This window comes from Anolis carolinensis, chromosome 3 (assembly GCF_035594765.1).
Source record: "Anolis carolinensis isolate JA03-04 chromosome 3, rAnoCar3.1.pri, whole genome shotgun sequence".
Taxonomy (NCBI): Eukaryota; Metazoa; Chordata; class Lepidosauria; order Squamata; family Dactyloidae; genus Anolis; species Anolis carolinensis.
This window is the reverse complement of record NC_085843.1, coordinates 125,719,676-125,733,100: the sequence shown is the minus strand read 5'-3', so window position 1 is coordinate 125,733,100 and position 13,425 is coordinate 125,719,676. Positions and strand designations below refer to the sequence as shown.

The 13,425-nt window shown below is 36.4% G+C and overlaps 1 protein-coding gene across 2 annotated transcripts in view; it reads left to right on the top strand.

Annotated features, from left to right (window-relative positions):
- pcca (propionyl-CoA carboxylase subunit alpha) overlaps window positions 1-13,425 on the top strand; it is a 299,632-nt gene that overhangs the window by 51,497 nt on the left and 234,710 nt on the right. For both annotated transcript variants that reach the window (XM_008106964.3, XM_062975473.1), the window contains exons 5-6: window positions 4,906-5,019; window positions 7,336-7,389. In XM_008106964.3, the coding sequence (XP_008105171.1) occupies window positions 4,906-5,019; window positions 7,336-7,389 (168 nt within the window). The remainder of the gene's footprint in view (window positions 1-4,905; window positions 5,020-7,335; window positions 7,390-13,425) is intronic.

Sequence of the window (13,425 nt, the reverse complement as noted above, 5' to 3'; positions counted from 1 at the left end):
GAGAGAGTTTTATGAATTTGTCCCTTGATGCCTAAAGATGCAAGGGTTGATCTATTCTGCAAAGCCGAGTTGATGGTCCTAGGCACTCATTGCTACTAAGAGATCTGTGTACTGTGCTGTGTGTGAGCCTTTAATTAGTTATGGTGTTCAGGTAAGTGGTGTCTGTTGAAGGGAAAACATTTTGAGCTATTTAATGTGCAGAAGGGGCTCTATTAAAACAGTGCAGGTGGGTGGTTCTGACAATTGATGTAAGCAGCTGATCAGATTCTGTTCCATTTGTCTTTTATTGTGACAAAGTAGAAGGGAAACAAGAATATCTGGGGTTTGGAAAACATTTGTTGCATTTTCCAGAGTCATTTTTGTAGGGTATTTGGTGGGTTTGTAGTGCTTATACACTATTTTGAAATAAGTATTTAGTTAATGTATTGTCTTCACAATCCCTTTGCTTGCATCACTGTAGACCATATCTTAAAAAAACAAGATAATGAAAGTATATCCAGTTGCATAAAACGTTGATGCTGGCTTGCCTTGACAACCATGTGTTACAGTATGTGTATCAATTACCTTAAGATCTAATTGTGGTCGAGTTTTCACAATTTTGTGGATTTCAGAAACAGATGAGCAAATACAGCCCTCAAGCCAAATTTCGCAATCTCTCCCTGTTGAATTGGTTGTCTATTTATTTATTAGATACATTTGAATCCTACCTTTTGTCCAGTAAAGTCAAGGTGAGGTACATAGTTTTCATCCTTCCTGTGTTATCTATAACAATAACAATTTTATTGAGCTGAGTGACTGGTTCATGTTTACCTAATGAGTTCCCTGGCCCCAAAAGGACTTGAATTTGGTTCTCTCTAGGCCCAGGCCAACTTCTTTCCCAAACAGTATGAGGTTTCAGGGTTGTTGTATGTCTTTCGGGCTGTGTGGCCACGTTCCAGAAGTATTCTCTCCTGACGTTTCGCCCACATCTATGGCAGGCATCCTCAGAGGTTGTGAGGTATGGATTTTAAAATATGGGTTTTTATGAGTATGGGGTTTAAAAGGAGTTTCCCTTCTAGCAACAAACTCTGCCTGCTCAGAAAACCATTCCAGGGCAGATAAAACTGCATTTGAGCTACAGCATTTGGACTTGACAAGTATGCCAAAATATAAAGGTGTTATCTATTAGTGTATTCTTCTTCTCATCCTCCCTTTTCTGCTGTAGATTTAAAACCAATATAACACAGAATAATGCTTTGGTTTTTAGTCTTCTTAAAATAGATTAAAATGGTGAAAAGGTAGATACATTTTGTATTGAATTTTTAAATGATTTGGCTTGTTCCATTCTTACTAATTTGTATTAATATGATTTTTTTAAAATTGGGAAACATGGTCTTTGGAAAAACATTTGAAATAGAAATTTGCCAAGTCTTTAAAACAGATTTTACTACCCTGTTTCCCCTAAAATAAGACATCCCCAGAAAATAAGACCTAGTAGAGGTTTTGCTGAATTGCTAAATATAAGGCCTCCCCCAAAAGTAAGACCTAGCACTGTTTGTGTTTGGAAGAATGCCCGCCGAACAGAACACCAGAACATGCAGGTTTGGTAAATGTACATACCATAGATTGTTGTACATGGAAATAATGGTAGTAACAATAAATTCTTGATAGGATTCACAGTTTGTCTGGTTATGCTGGTTTGTGATGACAACTACTGTACAGGATATAATAAATGTTCATTTTTTTGTTCATCGATAAATGTGAATTCTTCTTCATGGAAAAGTAAGACATCCCCTGAAAATAAGACCTAGAGCATCTTTGGGAGAAAAAATTAATATAAGACACTGTCTTATTTTCGGGGAAACACGGTATGTTGTTTGACTTGTCATTTAGTATTGTGTTCTGTATGAATTTTTGTGTGCCAGATAAATTCTCAGTATTTTCTCCTATAACCAAGTTTTCAACTGAAGCGTTTACCATGTGTGCATATGCTTGTGTGTGTTCACTTAACTCAGTTTCATGTAATCAGAGTTTTTTTTAGTATTGTTTTCACTTTCAATCTATCAGATGGAAAAATAATTTTATAGTTTTAATTTCATTCTAATCTTGGACACATCTTGGAGCCATTAATGAATGGATGAGGATAAACAGAAATGTAATGCAGATAAAATGGAAGTGCTGTTGATCTAGGAGAGTTCTGATAATCTTGGATGAAATATTTAACTTGGTCTGGATGAAGCTACATTGCTCTTACATAGTTCAGGAGAATTCCTGGATACCCATTAGAAACTGAGTACCTTCATCCAGCTCAGTTTTTATGTCCATTATCACCCATCTCTGCCATTTATTGTACTGAAGTGTTGGTTTTGGCATAGAATCATAGAGTTGGAAGAGACCCCAAAGGCCATTCTGTCCAACTCTCTGCTATGCAGGAACACAGATTCAAAACACCCTTGACAGATGGCCATCCAGCCTCCCCTTAAAAAAAACCAGAGAAGGAGATACCACTCTCCTTTAAGGCAGTATATTACACTGCCAAACAGCTCTTACCACTCTTCATGATCTTAAATGCTCTGAAATTTTGAAATAGAAAATTTGTATGAATAATTTCTGTACAAACTTGCTTGAATGCCATTCAGTTTCTGAAGCATTTCTTGCTGTCCCAACTGATGGAAAATCAACCATTGGCATGCAAGAGAAGTTGTATGTTGATTGCTGAATCCAGTTTATGGATTGTAAGGCATCCAGACTCCTTTGGAAGCCTAGTTCAACATGCTAACTTAATTTTAGATATATCTGAATCTGTTTTATGTGTGCATTTTGTAGAAAACTGGCATTTCCATGTAGTGTGCACATGTATAATAAAACCCTTCAAGCTTGATATAAATGAATGTTTGCTTTTTGGGAAACTAACCACTGATTCACATGCATCCAAGTGGAGAAGAGAGAGGATTTCATAATATATGAAGATTATTGCATAAGGGAAGTTGAGAAACTAACAATAAATACACGGGGTGTGGTAGTTTTAACAAATGATGGGAAAATGTGGATTGCGATTTTTGGCATGCTTCAATTTAACAACATTCCTAGTAATACTTTTGTCAGACTACAAAAGACTACTTTTGGCAAACTAGATTGCTCAGTGTGCTTTTGTATTTCTTTTTAATATGGCAATTCCATCAGTAGGATGAATTAATATGTTATTAGGCAGATTGTTTTGTATATATTAGAAGCTAAAATTTCCAGCACTTGGAGTTGTCTAAATTGGCCAAAGTTACCTATTGCCTGAGGTCCATATATGTAACAATTGCTTTGAGAGTATTTCTTGAAGGAATTGTGAGATACATAGTTGAAATGCTGAGATTAGGATAATTATAGAAATGTTAGTTGAATTTAGAATTGTGTGTGCACACATTCTCAGGTAGAATGCCTATATAACACTCACAGTAGGTGAACTCACATTAATTTCCAAGGGAGTCAGAAAATGTTAAGTCATTGTATTTTTTCATATCTTTGAACTTGGCTATTTTCTGCGTTTGTGGTTTGAAGATCTACTTGACCCATGTATATGTTGTCAAGTGTGGTGTGTGTGTGTATTAAAAGATATATTTAACTTACTCTTAATGTATTAATGGTTTCAGAAATGTTTCTCATATGTTGCATGTTGGACGGATATATGTCTAAGCTGTCTGACATCTAGAATAGAGAGAAAAGTAGGCTTAAACAGTATATAATAGAAATTCACTGGCTACATTTTGTCTGATTTTTTTTTAAAGCTCAAAGCTTATCGCTTTAGAGCTTAATTCTCCCCCCTTGCCCCAGTTCTTACATACCTCCCTGAACTTGTGAGGATCAAATTTATTTCTACCTGAGAGACATAGATATTTTCAGTCTTATAAGAAGTTAGCATTTTCCTGCTATTATTTTGTTTTATTTAGTTTACCTTGGAGTACTATTGTAAGGAAAGAATAGAACTGTGTTGCAGATCCCTGACTCGCTGTATATGTCTAGACAAATATTATTAAATAGTATACATTGAATAAAACATACGGTTTCCTTCCGTTCCTAATTATTAAAATGACAGATGCTTCCTAAGCAGGGTTTTGTGTGTGTCTTTTAAAAAGATTAGCTAAGCGTCCTCAAACTATTGCCAGAGACTAGCTCTTATAGCTGCCTGCTCTAGAAGAACTCCCCTTCAGAAAATTCTCAATTGTGAGCAGACTTTCCTGGCTGTTGTGTATAGCTCAGCCTTGCTATAAAAAGTGTTTTTGACAATTGTCCATGTGAATAAGGATAAGAATGATTTGGGGAACCTAAGCTTGCTTAAATAATTCTCAAGATTTTCTGGTTCACGTGTAGTGATATTGAACTCTTTAGTCATAGGCTTTAATTTGTGCATGGTGCTGACCTGATGCTGTGCAGGGACACTCACTGCATCCCTTCATTCAATTCACTCTAATTATCACCAACTTCCTGGGGAGCCTGCTTAGATGGAACTGCCGTGAATGTTTGTTGTTAAGTAGCAAGATATTAGCTGGCCCGTTACATTTAGCATAGTAGTTTTAGGCTTTGGATTTCCATATAGATGCTCCGTGTAGCATGTTTAAATGTACATGTCTTTGTAGTATTTGTCTAAATACAAACCCCACTTGATCTAAAATGAAATTTGAAGTCACAGATCTCTTCATGCACCAGTGTATATCTGTTCATTATTGATATTCCTTCTCTGCTCTTCTGCCTTTTATTGTGAGTGTAAATGTGAATTTCCCTGTCTCTCTGTGTGTATTTTTCATATCTAGACAGTAATGTATTAATATGTGTTTTATGTCCAGGTTTTTACTGTTCCATGAACATGCATAGTTAAGGGAAAGGGGAATTGATTTGCTGGCGCATGTGTATTAAAATGTAGACATTTTGTCTTTTCAGGTCCATGTGAAAATGGCGGATGAAGCAGTCTGTGTTGGCCCAGCTCCCACTAGTAAAAGCTACCTCAACATGGATGCTATCATGGAAGCCATTAAAAAAACCCGGGCCCAAGCTGTGAGTCTGAATGAGTCTCTCCTCTGCAGCTGTTTCATATATAGAAAGCAAAGAAGCTTGAGTTTGTATTTAAAGATTAAAAAAAAGAAAGCGAGGGGGAGAATGATTGAATATGCTATTCCAGTTTAGTTCATGTCACATGAGTTAAATGTGGCCGAAATCGCTACTGGAAATCAAAGGCTTTTGTAGCATCTGGCAGTGCCGGCCGCTGATCCTGCAGGTGGCTGCTGGATTCAGCTTTCACACCAGGGAGCAGCTTCAGTTCATTTCCAAATTTGCTGGGGGGAAAAAAATCCCAATTAGTTTAGAGCACTAACCCTTTCTGTGCCATACTCTCTTTCTGCCTGTCTTTTATAATATAGTGATGATTTTGTTTTAATTTTGAAGTTGGCATGTGGAAAAATTTGCACACAGAGTTGATACCCTCGCATAAAGGGAAATGGCACATCCAGGAATTATTTTCCAGGGTTTCATGTTGCTGACAAAATGCATTAAGGCTAGATGACTATGTGCAAGCCTTTCTCTTCTCTTGCCTTTTCTCCCTTGGTTTAGACCAGAGATTCAAAGTTTAACAAAAATGATGGGTATTTTAAAAAATGTCAGAAAGAGTACTTATTGCTCCAGTGAATGCACTCCTGGTCCTCAGATCTGCTGAATGAAAAAAATCTTTAAATAAAATGCTATGGATGGGAGTTGGTCATCGCTAGCAATTACCCTGGAGTGTCTCAATTAGCATTATCATTTCTTTTGAAATAAATGTTTCAGTATGGTGCATTTGGAAAGGGAGGGGGAAGGGGAAGGAAAAATGGCAAAGAACATTAATTAGCTAACAGACACTGCAGATGTTTACATTGTTAGTTAAGAAGGCATAATGGGGATAGAAATAGCTTGGGCTTTCATCTTTATTCTGCCATGTATATTGCTTAGTTGTGAGTTTACATGCTATTATAAATTATGAAACCAATGCTTTTCCACATTACTGTGTGTTGTAATTATATACCATCCTGTTTGTAGAGAGGGGAATTGCAAAACCCGATGTATTATTTTGGTTTTGGGGCATATGGCTTTGTATCCCCTGGTGTTCAGATAATATATTCTGTTCCACTTGATGTGGAATTTGTAGCAGTCCTGTTACATGTGGACATGATAACGTTGCTAACTCAGAAAACCAGCAGTGGATTTTTGGGAGAAGAGTATGATGCTTGGAAAAAGGACAGTCTGGGGGAAAGAGGCTAATCCTGAGAGAAATGCAAGAACAGCCTCCATAGTTCTTTGATGTGAATAGAAGTAAAACTGAAAAGAAGAGATGGAAAGGAAATCAAATGCCTATCTCTTTGTATGTCTCAGACTGCCCTTCCTACCCTGGTTAAGTCTGTATACAATGCATTAATTCAAGAGAATGCATGATAGGTTTTGTGTATAAACCTGGTTTTTTTCAACATTAGTATGTAGAATATTTACATGAGAGAAATTTGTGTTAAATGGGATATTCATTTGATAATACTGGCGGTGATGCTGATTGGTTTATGTGTATTTTTAAAATATGTAGACACCTCTTAGAGGGTAAGATTTTTTTAAAAAAATAAACAAGCTGCATGTTTTAGCCAAGAACTGGAAAACAGGTGAAGTAATTTTTATGTTACTGTAAACATTTTAGTTACACAGAATTCTATAAAATTGAGACTGGCAAGAAAACTTACTTCACTCAAAATTGACTTATTGTTCTTCAGAGCTTGGAAGTATTTAGTTTAATATGATTAGTTATTTGTAATAATTCTCCCTCCAAAATACAGGTATATCTGAGTAAATATTAAGACTGTAACTTAATAGGTGATTGTGGTACCCCTTTTGCAATAGTGTGTATCTGTAACTTTTTAATTTATATAGTCTTGGAGTGTAGTCTAGATAAAAATTGATGAATAAAACACATGTATCAAGCTCTACCTCATTTATTGTATTCAGAGTTATTTAAAAGTGTCTAAAAGTAATTATTTTCATTATGTTAGAGCAACAGGAAAGTAAACAAGTTACTTATTTTTTAACCATAACATTCATGACTTTTTGCGGATGATTACTAATTACAGTAATTTTTTAAAAAGTATTAGCTCTCCAAGCTTTGCTTCTACTTTAGCAAATGTTGATTCAGTAATTCACAATCATTTTCTTTAGGGCAGTACTATAAGAGTCAGCAAGATCTACTTACACAATGAAGAACTACTGAATATTTATCTTATATTTTAATTAATTTAGGAATATTGTCTGTATCATGATCACAGATGTCTTAATTCATGAAACCTGTTTTTCACTTTTTTAAAGGTCCATCCGGGATATGGATTCCTTTCAGAAAATAAAGAATTTTCCAAGCGTTTGGTAAGATTTTTTTTTTTAAGTCGGGGTGGGTGTGGGTGGGGAATTAATATTTCTTCTTTACAAATCACAATCATGTAAGTTGTTACAATACATACATACAACCCTTAATGCATTAGTCATACTAATAAACTGTTTAATTATTAAGGGTGAAAAAAACCCCCAGATTTTTCAGAAATTAATACTCATGGAGGATTCCCCCATCCATAAGATATCGTTTTCATTTGTCATTCAATGAAATAAATGTGAAGACATTATGCCCCTTCCAATGTGGGTTTTGAAAAGCACCCTTCCCAAAATGTATTGGTTAACTTGCCACATGAGGTGGAACTGTTGTAACCACTCTTTAATAATAGGATGTGCTGGGTAACAGCACTGATGCACCTCTTGGGATGAGATAATGTTTTAATGTTGTTATACTTACCTATGTGTCAAATGCTTTTAATTATTTTCATCCGCCTTGTGTTAAATGGGATATTTAGAAGCACCATACAAATATGGTATTAAATTAAATTTGTCTTACGTGGAGTTATCTAAGAGAGAGCCAGTGTGGTGTATTGGTTTGAATGTTTGACTAGGACTCTTGGAAACTCAAATCCCTTCTCAGCCATGGAAGTGCACTTAGTGACTGGGCAAATTACACTCATTCTTAGAGGGAGCCAAATTCCCTCTGAATAAATCTTGCCAAGAAAAACCCTAGAATAAGGTTGCCATGAGTTGGAGTTGACTTGAAGGCATATACAACAGGACTTATGTAATTTGAAACGAGCAAATATTTTAAAGCCCGACGTTGAATTATTTAAACACATGGCATACTTACAGGAAGCTATGACTGAACAGCTGAGGTTACACATGCTGAATTATATTGGAGTAAACTTGTATCAGATAGGAATGCATAGATCAGCAGTGCAGTAACATTTTCCCTTAAGATCACAATGTAGTTTATGCTGAGTTAGAGAGATGCACTTTTTTGCTTTTGGTATTTGAATATTGGTCTAGACCAGTGGTTCTCAACCTGTGGTTCCCCAGATGTTTTGGCCTTCAACTTCCAGAAATCCTAATAACTGGTAAACTGGTTGGGATTTCTGGGAGTTGTGGGCCAAAACACCTGGGGACCCACAGGGTGAGAACCACTGGTCTAGACCTTCAGAAGACCAGGATTGATCAGTTTTGGAAACTCATTGGGTGACATTAGGCAAAGTATATTCTTTCAGCCTCCAAAGTATGCAGTGATCATTGACAGTGGATTATCAGTTTGCCTTAGGGTCACCCTAATTTGAGACAACTTGTAGTCACAAAAACACAACAACAAATGAATAGTCCACTTCTGCTTTTGGACATTTTCTTAACATGCAGAGGGCCCTGCTCCATATTTTAAAAGCGAATAGCTGCTCCTTAAGAGGCAATTAATTCCTTTTTTAATGTCCAGGAAAAGGGTGGCCAAGGGCTCCAAAGGAGTCTGTATTTTGTCCACTCCTTTTAAAATGCAAATTAACAAGAATGTGTAGTGACTTCTAGGAGTTTGAATAAGCAAACTCTTTTTGGCATCTAAAGAGCTGATTGATGTTCTTTGCATCTATATAGTCTTTGGCATCTTAACCTTTTCGGTCCCTTCGCAACTCATCCTCTATTTCTCAAATTCAGGGACCTTCTAGAGTAGGATTTGATGCCATACTAAGGGATTATTTCTGTTCAAAATAAATGTTGGCCCATCATCCCACAAATGGAAAAGTCTTTTGTTCATTCATGGGCTGTTTGAGCTCCAGTTGAGAGCACAGTGTTAGACTGTGGTAGAAAGGAAAATACTCAAAATGAAGGGAGAGAGGGAGAGAGAAAATGAGTTTCTCCATTTCATGGCAGAGAAAATATATATACAGGAAAAACTAAAAGTTATACACAAAAGATGAGATATAAAGTGAATGTATTGTTAAGTTTTGGAAGAATATCTTAATATCTAGTACATTTGTTCTGATAACATGCAGACAAATTCTATTTTTTAAAAGTCAAACAATATATTTCTGTGTGGACTGATTTTAAATTAAAGGGATTCAAGTAATAATTTTAATTGCTATAGGAATGTCTGGTCTTCAGAAGCTATTGAACTGCCATTGCTAACCAATGACCTTACTAACTGGGGCTGGTGGGTGTTGTGAGTTAAGTTTCCTTATTTTGTAGAAGCAGTGGTTAGTAATTATGAAGCAAAGCAAGTGGATTTTTTCTTTGATATACAAACTAAATATCAATGCTATTTTCTGATAAAAGTGTTCATAAATTGTTGCAATAATACATAGGATGCTTGAACTACTTGATTGTATTAATTGGAAATCAGATATTATTCTCCTTACGGGTTTTCTTTTATTTAGAAAATCTGTTTGTATGATTAAGATTCATAGAAAGGAATGTGAGACAAAAGTGAAAAATAAGCCATTCGTAATATGCAGTTCAGGTTTAATTTTAATCATTACTTTAAAATGATTTGATTATAGTAGAAATTTGTTCTGACTAGGTCCATAATATTCCATGTATTCTGTCAACATTTTATGATGCTTCTGTTTTTTCTTGAAGTCCGTGATTTCCTGCTGTATCATTAAGATGCTAATTCAGCATCATACTGCTTGACCAAATCAATCAAATAAGTAGTTAGAACCAGCTAGAATTGTATTAGGCTCCATAATGAAGATACGTCCTGTGAATTAAGCAATTGGTTTTAAAGCACATTTTAGAGTAGCCATTGTTTTTGTTTTTCTTAAGAGTGGTGAAAATGATAAAAACAATAGTAAGACAGGGTAGATCTTCCATAGATTATTGGTGATGAGGTTCTTGCACACATGCATGCTTCTGAGACATCTGTAGAGCTATAGCACTCTGTCAACACCCTTGTCAGGTAGGTTTTTAAACGTACAATCATTTCCCCTAAATTATACTCCCATTCTGCATTTCTAAATGATGATTTGCAGAAAGCTTTGAAGCCAACAGAACTTAAAAGTAGGTTGGGTTGGAAGTGGATACCAGTTTACCTTCTAGACATCATGGAAGAATCAAAAGCTCTTTTCTCCTTGCCTCCTCAAAACAATGCATGGGCAAACTTTGGCCCTCCTGGTGTTTTGGACTTCAACCGACTGTTAGGAATTGTGGGAGTTGAAGTCCAAAATACCTGGAGGGCTGAAGTTTGCCCATGCCTGATATAGCCTCAAATATTTTAAAGAGAATTACATATTCAAGCCATTGGGAAGGCTGCTTTAATGTGTTTCTAACTAAACCACCAGATTCCAAAATTGGAGAGGATTTATTCATAATTGTGGGGAAGAAAGAGGGCGAGGGAATGTAGTTACAGAACAAAATATATGGTAATAAATCTACTTAACCTGGAAGTAATCTACAGTTTCCAGTTGGATCCTGGAGTTCAAATTTAATCAAAGTTTAGGTATAAGGAAGTGACACCCATGAGAATGTCACATTGTGCTACCTATTGAGTTGGAGGCCTCCAGAGATGGGAGACTTCTACTTACATCTTCTACTCACTGTTTTTGTCACCCAGGCTTCCCTTTCTGTAACATCAACCTAACATGCCTTGCCAGTTACCTTGTCCACTTCTACTTAGTGGTGCTGCTTTGATTTCTTACTTCCCTTGTTTCATTCTTTCAGCGAGGTGGCTGTGAAAGAGGAGGGGAAAATTCAGATGGTAAGCAAGCTCCTTGTCCATCATATAGTCATTAGTGAAGAGGACTAGAGAAGCTTAAATTCTCTGGGTTGTTGTTTGTATTCCGGGCTGTATGGCCATGTTCCAGAAGTATTCTCTCCTGACGTTTCGCCCACATCTATGGCAGGCATCCTCAGAGGTTGTGAGGCATGGAGAAACGTCAGGAGAGAATACTTCTGGATCATGGCCATACAGCCCGGTATACATACAACAACCCTGTGATCCTGGCCATGAAAGCCTTCGACAACACACTTAAATTCTCTCATGGAACCATTCTGTAGCCTTCCCTGTGAGATTATTTGGCAAATATGAAGTACCATTTAGCGTAACAAGACCTCATCATTAGATGGCTGCTTTGGTATGAACCCACTGGCAAAGGCCTTTGCCATACCCTGGCTGGCAAAAAAGGAGCCCTTAAGTACGTAACATCCCCACCAAAGTAATTTTATATTGTATTTCAGATAATTTCCCAGGGTAGTTTATGGACAGAATATTTCATGTAATAAGCTAATATAAATGTACAATTACTTTGGCTTCAAATTGCTGGGCAATAGTATTGATTGGAATGCGGTTTTACAATTGTCTTACACCAAGATGATGCTGTCCTTTCTGACTGATTCTTAGTTCCTTTCAAGGCTCAGTTCAAAGTGCTGACTTTATCTTTCAGTGACTGTGAGCAAAATATGCCACATGGAATCTCCATAAGCCTGGTTTTGCATCTTCTCCCACTTTTTATAGAATTGCCGTTTATCACTATCACTGAAATTGATTTTAAAATTGTTGAAAAAGACTATAGTCAAATGCAAAAGGACATAAATGTAGTGTAATTAGCACTGACAATATCATAATCAATTTGGTTTCTAAATTTTAGTTTAGTATCAAGTCTGTAATTAAAGTTAATTAGATAATTAAAGTTAATAATATTAAAATAATTAATTAGTTTAAATTTAATAATTTAAATAATAATTTAAATTAATAAATTTAAAGACATGAATATAAAGTTATAATTAATCAACTGAGAATTGGGAGTTTATGATTAATTTATGAGGGAATTGAAATCATGTATTGATATTAAATACCTAACTGCCTTTTATATAACTTAAGTGCTGTTTAATTTTGATAACTTTGAATAATCTTGGATACTTAGTAGGCATTATCCCTATGCAACCCTTGTGTATTGTTTACGGTATTTCTTTTGGCCAGGAAGGGGGTGTTTTCTCTTTGAAATTCAGTAAAAAGGATGCAAATTCCGATCAAAGATGGAGGGTTCCGCTTTCTAAGTCTTACATGCCACCAAAATAACTATGATCTTGTATTGATTTTTTGGACATATCCTTTTAAAGTGAGTAAAGCCACATGGTCAGCCTTGGAGTTTTCATTTTTTGCACCTCTGTTTAAATGGACAATGGTAGTGTTTGCCAACAATTTCAATAGTTAGCACTGTGTGGCAAATATAATATACTCATTTGAAATGATTTTTTGTCTTTTTCAATTTTGTTGGAGCAGTTAAAACTACCTTTATTAGCTAAATGGATTTTTTTTACATTTATTATAATTCAGCTTTGGCTCTGTAGCTTTGGAGGCATCTGAAGTTCCCTTGATATTAGAGACATTAATTGAGGCCAAGTATCCAGCCAACAATTTACATACATCCAGTTTGGTAAAAATGTTTCAGAAAAAAAGAAATTGTATCACTTCAATGTTCTATCTATTCATCTTCTATCTGTCTGTCTGTCTGTCTGTCCGTCCGTCCTCCGTCCTCCGTCCTCCGTCTGTCCGTCCGTCCGTCCGTCCGTCCATCCATCCATCCATCCATCCATCCATCCATCCATCTATCTATCTATCTATCTATCTATCTATCTTCTATCCATCCACCCCCCCACACACATACGCATATAACCTTGTATGCTGTCATCTTCCCAGTTTGAGGCACAAGGTGTCTTATCTATACACATAATAAAAGCGAAAATCTGGATGTGTGTATGTGGCACAGGTGTCTATTTCTTCCCACTTCCACAAACAGCTTTAACTCACAGTGCTGAGGAGCCACCAAAGCTCTCCCTCCACTGACATTGCAGGTTATAGCGAGTGCCACATCCCAGGATTCCTTTCTCTCTCTATTGGTGTATAATTTGCATGACCCTGCCCACTGCCTCTCCCTTAACCCTTTTCTACGCTTTCCAATGGTGCACAACAGAGAAATTGATCAGCTACTGGACCGACTGGAGGGGGTTGGGGGAGTTGTAGTTCAGCCTGTATCAAGACACAGCACTGTGACCCCCACTGACAATGGACCTGGACCACATTTGGCACACAGAATCCCCATGACTGACAGAACA